The following is a 20,778-nucleotide window of genomic DNA, read 5'->3' as shown; positions in this document are numbered from 1 at the left end:
CATTATTGCTCTGATTGAAATCAGACAACTCAGTCTATTTCAACAAGAAAAATTAACCAACTCCCTGTGGAACCTGAAAGCAAGAGCTGGAAGTGTGTTAGAATACCAACCACAACACAGTGGTTTTGTTGAAAGTCTTCACATCCACCATCTGAATCGTCCATTCCTTCCACCACTGGTGCACACGGGCTGCATTATCCACTGTCAACAAAACGCACTGCAGCAACCTGCCAATACGTCTCCAAAACCATGACCTCTCCCACCAGATCTCCAAAGACTCTTACCAACTTCCACAGATGCTCTATAGAAAGGATACAGTCGGGTCGTATCACAGCTTGGTTTGGGAACACCTCTGCCCAAGATGGTAAGAAACTGCAGAGAGTTGTGGATCTAGCCTAGTCCATCACACAGAGCAGACTCCCCACCATTGACTCCATCTACACTTCATGCTGCCTCGGGAAAGCAGCCAATAGAATCAGGGACCGTTTCCATCCTGGCCACCTCTTCTTCTCCCCACATCCACTGGCTAGAAGATACAAAAGCTTGAAGAACGTACCAGCAGACAGGAACAACTTCAGGAACAACGATAGAGCTGCTGCCTTACAGCGCTCGAGACCCGGGTTCGATTCTGACTGCGGGTGCTGCCTGTACATAGTTTGTACATTCTCCCTTGTGACCGCGTGGGATTTATCTGGGTGCTCTGGGTTTCCACCCACATTCCAAAGACATGCAGGTTTGTAGGTTAATTGGTTTCTGTAAATTGTCTCTCGCGTGTAGGACTAGATCAGGTGTATGGGTGATCGCAGGTCAGTGCGGACTCGGTGAGCCAAATGGCCTGTTTCCACACTGTATTGTCCAAAACTAAAACTCTCTGTTAACAGACTATTGAATGGTTCTTCCATAATAATAATATATTCCTTTATTCGTCCCACACTGGGGAAATTTACAGTGTTACAGCAGCAAAGTGGATAGCAAGAGAGCAAGAGATCATTCATTATAAATAAAAGATACATAAATTGTCATCAGTTTTCTGTGTGTTCTTAGCTGTTATTGTTGACTGGTCTGCTGGGAGCAGTGCTGTCTCACAGCAGAGCTACAGATTTTCCAACCTAGTTCATTACGAACATTGGACTTTTTTTCTGGAACTGTTATGCTACAATACTGCGAAACGATATTCTGCACTTTGATATTTTTGTCTTTGCTCGGTTTGTTGTTCTTGTGTATGGCTTGATTGTATTCATGTATGGAACTATCTGATTTGATTGAATAGCACTCAGAAGGTCATAAGTGATAGGAATAGAATTGGGCCGTTCGGCCCATCAAGACTACTCCAACATTCAATCATGGCTGATCTATCTCTCCCTCCTAACCCCATTCTCCTGCCTTCTCCCCATAACTCCTGACACCCAAACTAAAGCTCTTCACTGCATCTCAGTACATGTGACAATCATAACCTAATTGATAACATAACATAACCTCCATGGATTGTCACCTTGTCGTGGTGGAGAAGCTTGTGTGATCCTGAGATCCTGAGAGTGATGCCGTCTGGAGCTATGCTCCTGGCCGGGTCACCCATGGCAGTAAGGTCGAGGGGGAGGTCCCTGACAAAGAGCAATCCAACTAGAACCTCAACAGTGGAACAGGCGGAGGATGATGGCTGACTTTAGCAAGATGTCACAACGGCTGGGAAGGCGGATGAAGGCTGCAGCAGAAAAGGGTCCCCAGTCGTCTTAGACTCCATGCCACTGGATCCTGACCCAGATCTGTCAAGGACCGTGTGGTGGCTGTCTGTGCACCAGTCTCCCCACGCTAAACAAAGTCACGCATCTGAGAGGACAGTCAAACTCGCTTTGAGTGACTGCTGACGATGATGAATTCTGAATGAACAAGGGTACAAATGGAATCCACACCATCTTCAGGTTCCTCTCTAAGTCTTGGACCATCCCAATAGACATGTAAAACTTCACCTTTGTAGTTTAATTTCCCACACCTTTTTAGATAACATGACAATGAGAACCATATGCATTGTGGAGGTTTGAGAAGCGCACCATCTTTTTCTCAAAGGGCAAGTGAGAGACAAGAAACACTGAACATCACCCATATCTCAGGAACATTTTGTTTAAGGAGGATGCAATTATCTAACTCGTGCTCATTCTGAGGTCCAGAACCACAAATATTTTTAATGCAGCAGTTGATCACAAGATGACAAATATCTGGGAACCCAGAAGCAAAAATATTGCAGGGACTATTTGGTCTCCAGCATAAGAGTCGTTGTAATCATTCTCTATGTGAATCCCCAGAGATGGTGGATTGGAAAAGCCAACAAAAAACACCTATTATAGACATAAAATGCTGGAGTAACTCAGCGTCGAGACCCTTCTTCAGACTGGGTCTCGACCCGAAACGTCACCCATTCTTTCTGTCCTGTGATGCTGCCTGTCCTGCTGAGTTACTCCAGCATTTTGTGTCTACCTTCGATTTAAACCAGCATCTGCAGTTTTTTTCCCTCTCAAAAATATCTATTTCCAGATAGTTCTGCCTAGCTACTTACTGAAAGACTGACTACCAGATCCTGTTTTGCACTTTAAAAACACCTCCTGCTGTACTTTCCTTTATCGCATTTTACACCAGCTAAGTAACAAACAAAACCTGTTTTCTGTATTTTTTTATTCCTCGTGTTAACTTGTCCTTTCTTGTCTCCGTTTCCTCCCCCTAAATTGCCTCCTTTTCCACACAAAGGAGCCTTTTTATTAACAGCAACTTAAGGAATCTGATAACATTTTGTGTTGCAATGTAAAATTGTAATTAGTGGCCAATGTCATTTAGATGCCTCAAGTGGTCAATTACACAAAGTAACATAGATCACAGAGAGCATTTTTCAACAATTCAAATGTTTCAATAGAATATTTCTGCAAGGTATATATTTCAAAATATTATTATATTCTAGAAAGATATGTTGTGTGAAGATTGTAACGGATGGTCACATCGCACAGTGAACCGGCACAGATCTACTTGCACTTTATTCGGTTTTAAAACTGTTACAATTTGTTTCATTGGGTTGTTTAAATGAATACTGACTAGCTAATTAATTTATTGCATCGTATGGGAGGCGCATTCCCAATCTCGTTGTACCCCTGTACAATGACAATAAAGATATATTGTATAGTATTGTATTTATGTGAATGTAAGTAATGATTAATAATTTCAAGATAACATTGCATCGTACAAGAATCTTTGGAGTACCTTGTCTTTGGAGTATCTGGAATTTTGCATCCAGTGCCAACATGGTGTCTTTGGCATTTCCACCATTAGTTACAAAGCCGTACAGAACAAAACAGGCCCTTTGGCCCAATTTGGTCACTCCTCCAAGATGCCCCATCTAAGCTGGTCCCATTTACCCGCAAGTAGACACAAAATGCTGGAGTAACTCAGCGGGCCAGGCAGCATCTCTGGAGAGAAGGAAGTGGCGAAGGGGCCCACATCTCTATAAACCTTTCCTATCCATGGAACTGTCCAAATGTCTTTCAAATATTATTATTGTACCTGCCTTAACTACTTCCTCTGGCAGCTCGTTCCACATACACTGTGAGAAAAGGTGGCGCCTCAGGTTCCTAGAAAATCTTTCCCCTCTCACCTGACATGGTGGAGATGATATTGATGTCTTTCGTTTCTGCTTCCTGTTTAGAATAGTGCATAGATGCAATTCCGCATTAATACCATAAATATGCAAAAGCTCTACATTATACCACGATTCAGGAGGCCATCTATAAGGAAATTCCCCTTTGATAAACATGACAGAGCATTGTCCAATCTAGGTACCTGTTCCAGGTACGCTTACATTAAATATGTTCAAAAATCAATATCACCCCATAAAGTACAATTCCTGCTTTACCTTTTATTAGTAATCTTATCGAAACGTACAAGATTATTAAGGGGTTGGACATGTTAGAGGCAGGAAACATGTTCCCAATGTTGGGGGAGTCCAGAACAAGGGGCCACAGTTTAAGAATAAGGGGTAGGCCATTTAGAACGGAGATGAGGAAAAACTTTTTCAGTCAGAGAGTTGTGAATCTGTGGAATTCTCTGCCTCAAAAGGCAGTGGAGGCTAATTCTCTGAATGCATTCAAGAGAGAGCTAGATAGAGCGCTTAAGGATAGCGGAGTCAGGGGGTATGGGGAGAAGGCAGGAACGGGGTACTGATTGAGAATGATCAGCCATGATCAGATTGAATGGCGGTGCTGGCTCGAAGGGCCGAATGGCCTACTCCTGCACCAATTGTCTATTGATACACTTAAATATAACAAAATATTTGGGCGGCATGGTGGCGCAGCGGTAGAGTTGCTGCCTTACAGCGAATGCAGCGCCAGAGACCCGGGTTCAATCCTGACTACGGGTGCTGTCTGTACGGAGTTTGTACGTTCACCCCGTGACCTGCGTGGGTTTTCTCTCAAAGATCTTCGGTTTCCTCCCACACTCCAAAGATGTACAGGTATGTAGGTTAATTGGTGGGTGTAGGATAGTGTTAATGTGCGGGGATCGCTGGTCGGCACGGACCCGGTGGTCCGAAAGAGCCTGTTTCCGCGCTGTACCTCTAAACTAAAATTCAATGAGACAGTAATAAATAGAGAATAATACAATAATGATAGAATCACCTCATCCACTGATGAGCGTCAGGCACAGACTAATTCGCACCTAAACTCCAGGCTTCTTTATTGTACAACCACACACCAGTTCTGTGAATTGCCCAGTCGGATTTTTGCTTGGTCATATTTAGACAGATACGTGGAGAGGATAGGTTTAGAGGGAGATGGGCCAAACGCTGGCAAGTGGAACTAGTGTAGATGGGGCGTGTTGGTCGGCGTGGGCAAGTTGGGCTGAAGGGCCAGTGTTCACATTGTATAACTCTGTGTACCTCTAGTCTCTCACCTTTGGCTCAGACCTCATACATATATAATGCTAGGAAACACACTCAGCCCTCTAACATCACAGTGGTCTATGGGTGTGCTTACCCCACACACACACACACACAGACTCTGCAATAATGAAACCCCGATGATGGTTCTAGTTCCCAAATCAAGTGTGGTGAGAGAAATTACAAGAGTATACATGCGATCAAACAGCAAATTATATGGAATTAATAACAGGAACATTCACCTACCTAGAATTTCATTACGCAGCTCCTCCATAATAACATACATATCGTCAGGGTCCACATAATACAGGTGACTTTCTGATGGTTTACTAGCAGCAGCCTTCAATTCAATGTAATTTCCCCTGCCTGTGTTAACGATGAAAACTGTAACCCCGAGGTCCTTCAGGAGCTGGATGGGCTTTGATATGTCATCCGATGACACCCCGTCAGTCAGCCAGACAAGGACCTTTGGGACATCTAGTCTGCCTCCTGCCTTCTCTGTGAACATGGTGTCTTTGGCATACATCAACGCCTTGCCGGTGTTGGTATCTCCAAGTTGTTGCTTCATGTTCAGAAGAGCCCATAGCATAGCAGGGTTTGACGTATACTTATCAAATTCAAACTCCACCACCGGCTCATCACTGACTTGCACAAAACCAATCTGCACATCCTTTGGGCCAATGGCGAATGGCTTCAGTAAATCAACAACAAACTCCTTCAATCCAGTGAATTCATACGGCAAGATACTTCCAGAGCTGTCCATCAAGAAGAGGAGATCTCCCACGGCATCTTCTATCACGTGCTCAGCCCCTGGAAGAATGGGAGGAAACTACAGGTTATATTACATTAATACACTAACAGTACATTTTAACCCTATGGTTATCTAACTATTGCTAGACAGGAGATGGACACCAAATGCTGGAGTAACTGAGCGGGTCAGGCAGCATCTCTGGAGAAAAGGAATAGGTGATGTTTCGGGGCAAAAACCTTCTTCAGACCCTTCTTATGAAGAAGGATTTTGACCCAAAACATCAGCTATCCCTTTTCTCCAGAGGTGTTGCCTGACCCGCTGAGTTACTCCAGCATTTGGAGTCTATCTTCAGTGTAAACCAACATCTACAGTGCCTTCCTACACATTTGGCGTCTTTAAACTGGATTCAGGAAAAGAATGTCCAGAATGTTTTCAGATCTTAGGAAATTGTATTAAAAAGAAATAAACGTGATCACATTTATTTTTGTGGAAGAAAATTCCATTACTTGGAAGGACACCAAGAGCTGAAGCATAGATTAATCTTACATTCCCTGTATTGGACATGTGGAGCTGTCCATCAAATCTATCTAGAAACCTTATTCCCCTATTAACCGTGCAAAGTAAGTATCTCCAGCGAACATCCAATTTCCTCTCAAATATAGGAATAAACTGCATTGTTTAAAACTTTAGAGTTTAATCCTTTCTCGTATGGTTCCTGTATTATGTTGAGCTTAGTCTTTTACAAAATCAACAAGCACAACACAAAGGCATCACAAAATGCTGAAGTAACTCAGCGGGTCAGGCAACATCTCAGGAGAGAAGGAATGGGTGACGTTTCGGGTCGAGACCCTTCTTCAGTAACCAACCGCAACACAATGTAAATAACCTGTTCTCAAGATCAAATATTTAATAATTTTGGAACATTATGTACACTTATAACTGATAAAATGTCCAGCTCAAAGCTTTTTAAAAATAAACAGATGTAACGGAAGTGATAGCATCTTGTTAGTTATTCTATATATTTGCAATTACCAATCCCTTTCAAGCTGTCAGGACCAAGTGAAAAGTAATACAGCAAATTATTTTGTGAATGAGACTTTCTACTTTTCTCTCAGCTTCAGATGCTCCAGAGAAAGAAAACTAGTATTTATTTTTGTCCTCCATTGTATTTTCACTTGCCAAGCACAGAATCAAAGGCCTTTCAAATGTATAAATTCGAGGTTGGTCAGGGTAGTCCTGCTGTTTCTGTAGATGGCAGGATTCGAACCTACATGGGAATTTCTAGTCCATCACCTTCATCACATGGCCAGGCCTACCACACCCTCCATGTACCCTCACCTTTGCAAGGTATTTATTCACAAAATGCAGGAGTAACTCAGCAGGTCAGGCAGCATCTCAGGAGAGAAGGAATGGGTGATGTTTCGGGTCAAGACCCTTCTTCAGACTGATGTCAGGGGGGCGGGACAAAGGAAGGATATAGGTGGAGACAGGAAGACAGAGGGAGATCTGGGAAGGGGAGGCGAAGAGAGGGACAGAGGAACTATCAAAAGTTGGAGAAGTCAATGTTCATACCACTGGGCTGTAAGCTGCCCAGGCGAAATATGAGGTGCTGTTCCTCCAATTTCCAGTGGGCCTCACTATGGAGGCCCATGACAGAAAGGTCAGACTGGGAATGGGAGGGGGAGTTGAAGTGCTCAGCCACCGGGAGATCAGATTGGTTAAGGCGGACTGAGCGCAGGTGTTGAGCGAAGCGATTACTGAGCCTGCATTTGGTTTCGCCGATGTAAATGGCCCACCGGAAATTGGTTTAGCCGATGTGAGGCCCACCGGAAATTGGAGGAACAGCACCTCATATTTCACCTAGGCAGCTTGCAGCCCAGTGGTATGAACATTGACTTCTCCAACTTTAAATAGTTCCTCTGTCCCTCTCTTCCACTCCCCTTCCCAGATCTCCCACTGTCTTCCTGTCTCCACCTATATCCTTCCTTTGTTCCACCCCCTGACCAGTCTGAAGAAGGGTCTCGACCCGAAACGTCACCCATTCCTTCTCTCCTGAGATGCTGCCTGACCTGCTGAGTTACTCCAGCATTTTGTGAATAAATACCTTTGATTTGTACCAGCATCTGCAGTTATTTCCTTACTCACCTTTGCAAGCATTTGTTTATACATTTGTTGGCTGTAGTTTGGCCCCCTTCTCCTAAATTGCAGGTGGAGGTTGCACATTTCCTGCTTCTGAGCATTATATCCCTGCTCCATTGTGAACAACTCTCTTCCTACTGAGCAATCCTTTAATACTGCTTTTAAACTGATGGCTTATTTTATGTACTTAAGCCAATGACCGATCTACCTGCTGACACTTTGGAAATCAATAAAACTTGGCAGCTGTTTGGGGTTTGGTGTGGGTATACGTAATGTTTGCAAAATGGGAGTTAATGGCAGTATAAACCTTGCAGCTGAGATAAAATGAAATATGTAATAAGTTGTGTGATCAGGAATACCATGTGAAGACAAAAAACAAAACTAGGGGTTTCCCAGGTTAGTTTTGGGACTTACTAGGAAGGAGCCACTTAATGGAAAGATAATTGGTTCCAATGAGCTGTTTAAATACACGATCAGTGATGGGATTGCATTGTGTTCGGTGCATAATAACACACCATACAATCAACATGAGATATCTGACTGTGTGCACAGCTGATCAGTGATCCCACCCTGAGCACCTGTGCAAGCACTTTACTCAATCATACTGTTTGTCACTGAGCCCTGTTTAACTAACAATCACTGGAACACCGTCACTTTAAAGAAGTTGGCTTTAAACAAAATACTTAATAATTACACTTTTGGTCCTACCACAGGACTTTCACGGAACAAAGTCCTGTAAGTTCAGTGAAACGATGTCATCACAGTTCACAATTGTTCCCTTTTAATCATTCATTATAATGAATCCTCACGTCCCAAAGACATGCGCTCTGTAAAACTGCCCCTAATATGCAGGGAGTGGGTGAGAAGGTGGGATAGCATTGAACCAGAGTGAATGGGTGGCCGATGGTTGGTGTGGACTCTGTGGGCAGAATTGGAGGAACAGCACCTCATATTTCACTTGGGCAGTTTATACCCCAGCGGCATGAACATTGACTTCTCTAACCTCCGATTGTCCCTGCTTTCCCTCTCTATCCCCTCCCCCTTCCCAATTCTCCCACGAGTCCTCCTGTCTCCGACTACATTCTATCTTTGTCCCGCCCTTTCCCCTGACATCAGTCTAAAGAAGGGTCTTGACCCGAAATGTCACCCATTCCTTCTCTCCTGAGATACTGCCTGACCCGCTGAGTTACTCCAGCATTTTATGACTACCAGTGGGCAGAAGGGCCTGTTTCCACGCTGTATTCTCTAAAACCTAAAAAGATTATTTTGGATTTAACAACGTGTAGATAGAGAGTAAAGTTCTTTCTAAGCTGTTCCAATTTTACACTTTGGTATTCTACTGTACCCATGTGGAATTTCTGAGGTACAGATTGTACTGAGTTAATTTACTACATCATAACTTTTAAGAAGTATGCACTGTGCATTTTTCTCTGGATTGCCAAGGTACTTCACATTCTGTGAAGTTCACACAGGCATTGAATAAAGAGCAAGGTAGACAGTTCATCCTGTTTTAGTTTATACTTCCTTAAATATCCTAAACTTCCTTCACAGTATAATAAAACCTTTATTGCTTCCGAAATATTTTCCTATCAGCCTATTCCCAATGTTGGTCTATCTTTGTATAAAGAATAATATTTCTACATTTACTTGTTTGAAACATGTAACCAATAAATTTTCTGTTCCCTTAACCAACTTAAGCAATTTCAAATGCCACTTTAACATTTCCTTTCATTAATAAAAGGCCAGTATGTTCCAAGTTTTTCTCAAATGACAACTAACACAAATGGATCAGTGAAGACACTAGGAACTGCAAACAATGGAATCTTGAGCAAAGCACAAAGTGCTGGAGGAACTCAGTGGGTCAGGAAGCATCTGTGTGGGGGAATGGACAGATGACGTTTCGGGTTAGATTGGACAATAGACAATAGACATTAGACAATAGGTGCAGGAATAGGCCATTCGGCCCTTCGAGCCTGCACCACCATTCACTATGATCATGGCTGATCATCCACAATCAGTACCCCGTTCCTGCCTTCTCCCCATATCCCTTGACTCCGCTATCTTTAAGAGCTCTATCTAACTCTCTCTTGAAAGCATCCAGAGAATTGGCCTCCACTTGGGATCCTTCACCAATGGATCTGTTTTGTGGATCTTTATTGCTGTTGTTTCTCGTGTCTCAGGCCAAAGCCAAATGCAGTCTTCAATGGGCAATCTGACCAGAACAAAATGCAATTTGATCGCCTTGTGCTTGACTGATTTTATCATCTTGTTGAATTGACTTTATAGAATGTTGCTGTGTTTGGCAGATATTGGTGAATTTCATTTTAGCATGAGGCAGTTATTTAAAATAGTGATATTAAATTTCTACACTTTCTATTTTCCACTCCATTGACGTAACTGGAAAAAGTCAAGCATGGTATATCATAGTTTTTGCCACTTTACTAAACTGTACAAAAATAAAATGACTTTATGGAATATTGAATCTACTGAGAATCGTGTTTTTTTCAGCTTCTTGAGCTATTGCATAGACATCTTTGAGTATTTGCTTTTATTTTGCATGTAGTCATTTACATTTGACTAAATTTTTTTTAAAAATCAGCTAAATCTCTCTTGCCATTATTTTGTATAATTTATTAAGATTATCTATCAATAACTTATTTAATTTGCTTTTATAGTTGTATTTGTTTAAATTAATTGTTTTTAATTTATTAACATATTTAATTGATGCTCAGCATAACACCTTTAAGGATATCCCGCTTGACCTCCTACTGAGTGTTAGTCATGGAGTCAGAGGGCTATAACTTAAGAACAAGCCCCGTGACATGCGAGGCAATATACCGGGTCCATTAATCCACAATTTGCAAGTGTCTTTGGGATCTGACAGGAAACTGGAGGACTGGGGCAAGCAGGCAGCATCAAACCTGAATCACTGGAGTTGTAAGGCAGCAGCTCCAGTAGCTTCGCCACTGTGCCTCACCAAAGCAACCTCTTGTTCAGTAGGAAAGAACTGCAGATGCTGGTTTGAATCGAAGGTAGACACAAAATGCTGGAGTAACTCAGCGGGACAGGCAGCATCTCTGGAGAGGAGGAATGGGTGACATTTCCATTCTTCAGTTCGAAACGTCACCCATTCCTTCTCTCCAGAGATGCTGCCCGTCCCGCTGAGTTACTCCAGCATTTCATGTGAACAACCTATTGTTGAACAATCCATTGAATTGTTTTAACGATAGTTTAAAAAAAAATCATAATCACATTGATAATCATAATTCATAATCACATCTTCCTTACTTGTTACTCTGCCATTTGAACCACAACATCTATGTCGCACATAAAGCTTGAGTTAACTTATGATAGACACAAAAAGCCGGAGTAACTCAGCGGGTCAGGCAGCATCTCTGGAGAGAAGGGATAGGTGATGCTTCGGTTCCAGACCCTTCTTCAGACTAGTCAGGGGAAAGGGAAACCCTCGTTTCTAGAATTTTTGACGTTGAAGAAGGATCTCGACCCGAAACGTCACCTATCCATGTGTAGGTGTGAGGTCTGTCGAGAAGGGCAGAAATCTAGTGCTGCCCATTATTTGAAGGAGAGGTAGTGTCATCTAGAATAAATTTGAATGCCAACGTTTATCATATCATATCATATATATACAGCCGGAAACAGGCCTTTTCGGCCCTCCATGTCCGTGCCGCCCAGTGATCCCCGTACATTAACACTATCCTACACCCACTAGGGACAATTTTTACATTTACCCAGCCAATTAACCTACATACCTGTACGTCTTTGGAGTGTGGGAGGAAACCGAAGATCTCGGAGAAAACCCACGCAGGTCACGGGGAGAACGTACAAACTCCTTACAGTGCAGCACCCGTAGTCAGGATCGAACCTGAGTCTCAGGCGCTGCATTCGCTGTAAAGCAGCAACTCTACCGCTGCGCTACCGTGCCGCCATTGTTGGTTAGCGAGAATAGGTGATTATTGTTATCGAAGGGGGCCATTGAAACGATCAGAGGGGATTATTGGTAATCAGCTTCTGATACCGTTTTGTTTTCAGCAGCGACGGAAGCTTCCATTGAATGAATGAATATTTGTAATTCGACGCACCGAACAGTACTTTCCAGCTCGATACAGTGTGGGCGCATTCCAATGTCGCACGACAGCATCGCCAAGACAATGGGCTACTCAGTTAATAACTTGTGTGGTGCCAAAAACAGTCCGAAACTGGGGAGATTAATGTCGTTTAAATTCGTTGCCAGGATTCCAACACAGGAGCTCAAGCATTTCCAATTATGTTGAAACCGATTAAGAGTTCCTTAGCATTTCAACCAGGTCCCAACGTAATATACGAGATGGGATGCAGTTACTGGGCAGTGGTCACCATGTTAACTCATACTAAGGATCAAACACCCGTCAGCTAATTGCCAGGGTTTTCAAGACACCTTGCTTCTATCACGAGAAGAGGTTCCAAATGGCCTTATCTACGTAACCTTCAGCAAATCCCGAAATAGTCAACAGGAAGGAAACCAGGCGCGCCGAGCTAAGAATGAATGAATCAAGCACCATCTGCATTTCAAAATACTCTCAATGGCAAACTGATTGACTACAATCGAGGACGGTCTCAGTTCACAGGATTTGGGTCATTGGCCACCGTTCAGAAGTTCAGAGGCATTGCCATCATGCTGGAGTTTTGCCAAAGTGACCGCGTCGGTGCGCAACTACCAGGATAGCGCACCGTCCGCTTCGGTGCCAGTGGATGTTACCACCTCGTCACAACCAACACCCAATCCCCATCGGAACCAAAGAACCCAGGTACACGGCTGGGGGCAGCAAAGGGGTGGGAGAATGAGAGCATCAGAGAGGATCCAGTAGATTTTTTTCTCTCGTCTCTTAGAACTTTGACAGAGGCACGACTAGAACTTTTATGCGTTAAAAACTTTCCCTGATTTTTCCTTTAAAACATAAAAATACCAAGGAAAAGGCCGTTCGGCCCTTCATGCCCGCTCCGCCATTCGCCGAGACTATGGTTCATTTTAAGCCTCTGTATTAATCCCATATATATGCACCCATTCCCTTAATATCCGTGCTGAATATACACCGCTGTGGTCTGCACGGCCCTCCATGGCAGAGAAGTCCACGATCTGCTGAAGAGAGATCCTTATATCGACGATAGAACTGTACAGCACAGAAACAGGCCCTTCAGCCCACAATGTAGGTGTCGAACAGGATGCCAAATTAAACTAATCTCTTCTGCCTGCATATAATGCGCATCCTTCCATTCCCTGCATATTCAAGTACTTATCTAAAACCCTTAAACGCCCGTACCTGCCTCCGTCACCACCCGCTCCAAGCACCCGCCGCTCTTTGTCTTAGAAATACTTGCCACGCATATCCCCTTTAAACCTTGTCCCTCCCACCTGAAAGCTATCCCCACTAGTCTTTCTCATTTCCACCCTGGGAGAAAGATTTCCATTCTCATACCCGCCCTGAATGGTGGAACTAACTCCCCAATGTGAGCCATGGCCAGCACCAACTCTGCATTTACTCGCTCAAGCCAGTGAGAAGATTGGATCTTTCTGTGAGATCACGTCTCATTCTTCTAAATTTACCAGAGTGCGGCCATTGTCTAATTAATTTCCCCTCAAACAGCAGACCTTCCTTTCCAGGCATCAACCTGGTGAACGATTGCTGCGCCGTCCCATCCCTCCACCACTAGTACATCCTTTCCTGTCACCGTACTTGCAAGTGGTGTTCCAGATTATTTAGCAGGGCTCTGTGTAACGGGAGCAGGGGGTACCTACACTTTTACGCAAATCCTTTGGCAATAAAGATCAACATTAGGGATGTGTGGGGGGGGGGGGGGGGGAGGGATGATGAAAGGAGATGTACAGGGCAGGTTATTTTTACACAGGGAACAGTGGGTGCCTAGAACCAAGGGACCAAGTGGTGGTGGTGGTGGTGGAAGGTAGACACAAAATGCTGGAGTAACTCAGCGGGTCAGGCAGCATCTCGGGAGAGAAGGAATGGGTGGCGTTTCGGGTCGAGAGCCTTCTTCGGACTGGGTGGTGGTGGGGACAATCATGATCGTAGCGTCTCAGAGGCTTTTTAGATAGGCAATGGATATCTGGGAATGGAGGGATATGGATCTTGTGCAGGTAGAGGAGAGTAGTTTAATTTGGTATCATGTCCAGCACAGATATTGTGGGCCGAAGGGTCTGTTCCTGTACTGTGTTCTATGTTCTGTACTGATTCCCTGCTGAGGCCGTGCATTAACATTTATGTGCCAGCAGTCAGCATCCTCTGGACACCAACACGTTTCAATTGTTTCCCATTTAATAATACTCGGCATTTATATTTCTTCCACCAAAGTGGATAATCGCACATAATCCCACATTTTATTCCATCTGTCATAGCCTTGTTTTTCCTTGAAGCCTTCAGATACCCTCCTCTCAACCCACAATGCCACCTTGCTTTGAACCAACAGCAAACTTGGATATGTTATACTTGATACCCTTATCCAAATCAGTGAAATAACTCGTGAGCACTGAGTCTCCAACGCCATATACCCTTGGCAGTACTCTGCTCACAGTCCGCAAGTCCATTAGCCAATCCTCAATCGGTGCCGTACATTACCAGTGCTTCTAAATTGTGTTTAAAATATCTCGTGTAGGAAGGAACTGCAGATGCTGGTTTAAACCGAAGACAGATACAAAAGGTTGGAGTAACTCAGTGGGTCAGACAGCATCTTTGGAGAGAAGGAATAGGTTTCGGGTCGAGACCCTTCTTCAGTTCTAATGGTTGGGAGTTTATCGATATATTAGAGTTTCTTAAGAGTTTAAGAACCGTCTTAAAGTCCTAATCCATACAGGGAGAGTGGCGAGTTGGACTCAGATTTAAAAGTCTTTGATTTCAATGTTCATACTCTCGGCTAAGAAATGATAAGCCAAATACCCCAATACCTCAGTAATACAGAGAGAGCGGCGTTAGAGCAACGGTCTACTCTAATCGCCAGGATAGACACAAAAAGCCGGAGTAACTCAGCGGGCCAGGCAGCATCTCTGGAGAGAAGGAATGGGATGCTGTCTGTTCCGCAGAGTTACTCCAGCTTTTTTTTTGTGTCTATCTTCGGTTTAAACCAGTTCTTTCTTACACACTCTAATCCCCCAATGTAATCTTAAAACTGCCATTGCCATAATTAAAAATATTGAAGTAAATTCCACACCTCGCCTCCCCCGGGGTGGAGGAGGTTTCTGACTGGGTGGAAGTAACATTCTCAGATTTCAGCTTCAGGTGGAGACTTTACACAGTTTGGCAAGGTCTCAACAAGGGACCCGACTCCCACATTTACTCCGAGGCTGAGTCCGAGGTCAAGAGTACGCGCCAGTCTGCACTCGGGGAAAGTTTTGCACCTGCCTGTTTCAAAATTGCACATTAACAAAACAAAAAAAATCCGCGAAAAAAACCATGCACCTAACTTTGGGATTTAAGTGAAAGCACTTTCCCTTCGCTGATGCACTGTCGCTCTCTGGGACTTCAGCGAGTTTGGAAACCATCTATCTGTGTGTTGAGCCTAGTGTGGTGGTGTTTGCCCTTCGGAGTGTGAAATGTGGGAATCAGCCGCGTTTGCCCGTTCCCCGCTGGCTCACTCACCTGCGCTCAGGATCTTACTCTGGAACAGCCAAAGAAGTCGCAGTAGAGAGTGCAGACTGATGGCTCTCAGTGCGTGCATGGCGGCTGCCGCTCCCGACTCTCTCTGTCTACACCCTGTTGTCTCTCTTTGCTCATATTATTCCCAGTAGTACGGAGGTGGGAGTGCGGCCGAGGGAATCGAGCCGGGTCCAGTCGGGTATTTCACTCGGTGCTGATGACTCTGATCTACATTCTTCCTGGTTTACGAATCCTTGTGCCCAGTCTCAATGACTGGAAAAACTCAGGGACGCTGCTGCGATCGGATCTCTTTCTGGTTGAATTTCTAAACACCGCGTCACCACAAGGTTGGCACGGTGCCGAATTGAAAGAAAGCACAAGAACTAAGCTAAAGGTTAACCGTCGCATCTAGGCGTTGATATGATAGCAACGAGGTCACCCGGCGCCACTTTCAACAACCGCCTTCTACAATTTTAGATGAGGGGGGCAAGATTAAATAGGAACCTGAGGGTGGCGGGTATATGGGGCGAGCAGCCAGCGGAGGGAGTTGAAGCAAGTGAAATTAATAAAAACATTGGAAGTACACTTGGACAAGTGCATGGATAGGAAAGGTTTGGAGAGAAATGCGCTAAACACGGGCAGGTGCGACTAACTTCGATGGGGCATCTTGGTCGGCCTGGACGAGTTGGGCCGAAGGGCCCGTTTTGATTCTGAAGTGACTACTGTATGACTCTTAGCGGCATAAATCCGCGAGGTTATTATTGTAAGCAATGCCGATGGGATTCGTCACTGAATCCAAGTTTACGCAGTTTCCGAACAAATCTGATAATTTTGGGTTATATTAATTCCGCTTAGAACATAAAACAGCTGGTGATTTGGCGAAGAAAGGTCTAAATGACGAAGAGGCAAGGGTAAGAGTTACGGGGCGTGTGCGAGAGATCGAGTATCCGATCAGGAAAACAGAAAAAGATCGGTAGGCAAGAAGGCTCTGCATAGAGTGATCAACACAGCCCAGAAAATCACCAACGCACATCTATCTGCCTGCCCTGGAAGACATCTATCGACAACTCCCGTTGCCTGCGGAATACATCCTGCATCCTAAAGGTCCCATCTCACCCCGCCCATCACTTGTTTGCCCTCCTTCCCTCAGGAAAACGCTAAAAGTCCATCCAAGCGCACACCACAAGACCAATAAACAGTTTCTACCCTAAGGCCATCACCACACTGAACTCTGCATTGAAAGCACCCCCCCCCCCCCCCCAGACAATATTTATACTGTACAATACTTACCTTTGTGCAATACTGGTATATTCATTTATAATATTTATTTTTATAACACTATTCTGTGCAATATATTATATTCTGACAATGACCTGAGTGTAATATTTTATTGCATATGTCTTATAAGTAGTGTAAGAAAATAACTGCAGATGCAGGTACAAATCGAAGGTATTTATTTCACAAAATGCTGGAGTAACTCAGCAGGTCAGGCAGCATCTCAGGAGAGAAGGAATGGGTGACGTTTCGGGTCGAGACCCTTCTTCAGATTGTCTTATAAGTAGGATCTTCTGTGATGGCTGCATGAACTCTGAGTGTCATTATGCAGACCATGTGGAAGCCTAACAAAGATGGCACAAGGAGCACCATTTTCCAAACCACTCTCTCACCCACCTCATCAAGCGTCTCCTGCCCACCTTTGGCAGACCCCACAGAGGCCACAAAACTACAGTGGAGGCAAATTATCCCTGGCGGGAAAGAGGAGGAGAGGAGAGAATTGCAAGGAAGAAGCGATCCTACGAATGTACAATAATGTGTTTCCACTTTAAATACTGTGCAGACTAACCACTGCACTACAATGGCGGCATGGCCAAGGATACAAAGGAGCACAGCTAAAAGAATACAGGAGATGATTCACTTGCAGTATGGGGAATAAAACAAGGAACCAACACATGTTTACATTGAAGACAGTTTATGAAAACTATTCATCCAATTATAAATATGTTTTCCAAGTGCAAGGATATAATAAAAATATGAGCAGGTCAGGCAGCATCTGTGGAGGGAGACACAGTTAATGTTTTAGATTGATGCTCTATCATTGGAACAGTTCTAATGAAATCTCTTGAATGGCGATTTTTAATTTTGAGCATCTTCAGTATTTTTTCTATTTTCAAATTTTCAGCATCCACAATGAGGTTTTTCAATAATGAAATAATAATCATGACATAAAATGTTGGAGGAACTCAATGGGTCAGGCAGGATCTATGGAGGGAGTGACCAGATGAAGTTTGGGGGCAGGATCCTTCTTCATATTGATTCAGGCCATTCTCTCCATAGATGCTGCCTGACCTACTGAGCTATTTCAGCACTTTGTACTTAATCTCAGTATCTGCAGTTCCTCGTGCCTCCAAATAATAATTATATTTGTTACATTTTATTATGAAAGGCGATTTCCTATGGTAATGTGCACGAAATAATGAAGATTAGTGCATCAAGGTACACGTGAAATGTCATGATTTAACACAGTTTGAGACCCAGAGCATTCTCATCCAATATGCAATTATTATTAATAGCTACCATCTCCTTAAATGACCAATTAAAATGATTCTGTTTTCATCCCCTTGGGATGCAGTGGATTTTCAGAAGGCTAGTGAAAAGGTCCCATGCAGGAGATTGGTCCACAGGATCAGAGCGCCTGGATTTGAAGACAATGTACAACATGGATTGAGGATTGGTTATCGGACAGAAAGCAAAATGTGGCAATAAGAGGATCTTTCTCAGGTTGACAGGTTGTGATTGGTAGCACACTGCAGAATTCATGCTTAGACAGCAGCTATTCAAAATCTATATCGACAATTTGGCCGAGGCAGGTATTGCGTATAACTTTGGTCTCCTCACATAGGAAGGGATATACTTATAGAGAGAATGCAGATTCACTAAACTGGTTACAGGGACGGTGGTAATGTTATATGTGGAAAGATGAAGTAGGCAGGGACTGTATTGCCTTGGGTTTAAAAGTATGAGAGGAGATCTCATTGCGGCTTAGAAAAGTCTTACAGGACCCGAAAGTCTGGATGCTGGGTGGATATTTCCCCTGCCCTGGCTGAAGAGCCTGGATCAAGGGGCACAGTTTCAGAATAAGGGATAGGACATTTAGGGATGAACTGAGGAATTTTCCACCCCGAAGGGCTGTAGCAGCTTAAAAATTGTGTGGATTCAAAATAGATCAATGGTTGTCCAGATATCAGGGAAATTGAGGAATATAGGAATAGTGCTGGAAGATTAGCCATGATCTTGATGAATGGCAGGACAGACTTCTATCGCTGGATGACCTTTTTTTTGCTTCTGTTTCTAATGTGTTTACGTTTATGTCCTCATGTTCTCTATACTTGAGAACATTAGAACATACTGTAAATATAAGCACAAAGTTATATTAAGTTGCAAGAAGTGTAGAAGTCAGTTTGCACACATCAAAATCTGGTGAAAGATGGGTAGAATACTTAAATGTGAAACAACATACCCACAATAGAACAATACAACTCCAATTTAGACAACTACCAACTTTATCGCAAAGAGATTTAAAATGGTGAGTCAGCTCGAATTACAATTTCACACACGTTGGAATAAATCCAATAAGAACATATAACCATTGAATTCATATCAGATTTCAGCTGAGGTTGCCAGAGATTGATCCATAAGTATACTAAATAGTAGCAAGTTCATTGTCTCATTAGATGAAGAGGAGGAATGCTTGTAACATGTACCAGCCCAGAACTTGATACCTGTACGCCACTTAAATAAATTGACTCAGCTCCTGAAAAACTGGGTAATTCAAAAAGACAAATATCTCCAAATATAATCCAAACCATTCCATTGATAGAAAATGATAGAATAAGTTAATGAGCACAATGCACGACGTAACTTATTTTAGAGATGATAATTCTTGTGTTTACCATGTAGCCGTTACTATCAAGATCGGATTCTTTGGAATCTATGTAAAAGAATGTTGGAACGGACTGCTGCTTTAGTTCTGGGATTGTACATCAACAGACAGAAGAAGTGGGAGAAAGAAAATTGCCTCAGGTGTTTCTTTTATAAAAATACTGATTTCAGATGCTGCATGTTTGCATGGAATAGTTAGCACAAATGGTTCTCCCTAAAATCAACTGGTTGGTTATGATTCCATTTGGTTATGGATAAACTTTGGGAGGTCCTGCCTTAAAGGTCATGTACAGTAGCTCTGCATTTTACAGTGTTTGAAATATTTTATATGCTAAACATAATTAGTGCAGTTTGTAAAATCTGACTGAGTATTTCCGAGTCCAGAATGTGTTGGACACACTCCATGTAATATACATAAAATATGAATAGTTATGCCATTAATAGTGCAACACTCTCTTGTACTGTTTGCAATTGACATTCCTTAGACATTTCTACTTCAGAAGCACAAAATGCTGGAGTAACTCGGTGGGTCAGGCAGCATCTCTGGAGAAAAACAATAAGTGACATTTCAGTTCAGAACCCTTCTTCAGACTCTTTATATTTAAAAAAAAGAAGCATATGGGATACAGAGGAGACACATGCGAGGGCCACATCAATGATAGATGGGGGGATCCCATGTTCCCTAAAGAATGAGGACAATTTTGACCAAGCCTTTGACCAACATGACAATTTTGTGGCTTTATTAACAGCTTCAATTTTAACACTTTTCAAAAAGGGCATTTAATTTTAAAAAGAAAGGAGGAAAAAAGAAATTAAAAAGAAAAAGGGGAGGTATACCCAACAACCCACTCATGTGCCAGCTCACCCAGCCCTACGAGTGATTTTGAATTGTGTTCAAATATTGTATTGTTCGAGAAAATCAATAAAAGGTGACCATATTTTTAAAAATTGCTTCAGTTTGTCATTCGAGATAAACCTAATTCTCTCTAAATGTAATGTGTCTGTAATTTCTGTAATCCACATCTTCACTGGAGGAACTTCAACACTTTTCCAGAATTTAAGTATGAGTTTTTTTGCTAATATTAGTCCATAGCCGACAAAGCGTCGCTGAAAAACAGTCAATGTACTACATGCTTCTGATATTCCCAGTATTATCAGTTTTGAGTCTGGCTCTAATGGTATTTTCAGTATATTGGAGAAGACGTTGAATATTTCCATCCAAAAACTTTCTATTTCTGTACATAGTACGAAACTATGGATTAAAGTGGCTTCTTGGGATTGACACTTATCACAAAGAGGAGAAGCACTGGGGAAAATTTTGTTCAGTTTGGTTTTTGAATAGTATAACCTGTACAGCACTTTGAACTGTATCGGGCAATGTCTGGCATTTAAGGAGC

At 43.1% G+C, this 20,778-nt stretch overlaps 2 protein-coding genes across 4 annotated transcripts in view; one reads left to right on the top strand and one right to left on the bottom strand.

The window, feature by feature from the left end:
* The window catches only part of vwa1 (von Willebrand factor A domain containing 1), a 33,241-nt gene extending 17,489 nt beyond the window's left edge, over positions 1-15,752 (bottom strand). Inside the window, exons 1-2 of the mRNA XM_078425485.1 lie at positions 15,446-15,752; positions 5,159-5,722 (exon numbers count right to left, since the gene is read on the bottom strand). Of these exons, the coding sequence (XP_078281611.1) occupies positions 5,159-5,722; positions 15,446-15,524 (643 nt within the window). The 5' untranslated portion in view covers positions 15,525-15,752. The remainder of the gene's footprint in view (positions 1-5,158; positions 5,723-15,445) is intronic.
* LOC144608120 (uncharacterized) overlaps positions 11,986-20,778 on the top strand; it is a 157,172-nt gene continuing 148,379 nt past the window's right edge. For all 3 annotated transcript variants that reach the window (XM_078425491.1, XM_078425490.1, XM_078425493.1), the window contains exon 1: positions 11,986-12,607. The gene's annotated coding sequence lies outside the window, so the exon portion shown is untranslated. The remainder of the gene's footprint in view (positions 12,608-20,778) is intronic.

This window comes from Rhinoraja longicauda, chromosome 30, assembly GCF_053455715.1.
Source record: "Rhinoraja longicauda isolate Sanriku21f chromosome 30, sRhiLon1.1, whole genome shotgun sequence".
Classification (NCBI taxonomy): domain Eukaryota; kingdom Metazoa; phylum Chordata; class Chondrichthyes; order Rajiformes; family Arhynchobatidae; genus Rhinoraja; species Rhinoraja longicauda.
The sequence above is the reverse complement of the archived record's forward strand: the minus strand, read 5'-3'. Positions and strand labels throughout refer to the sequence as shown.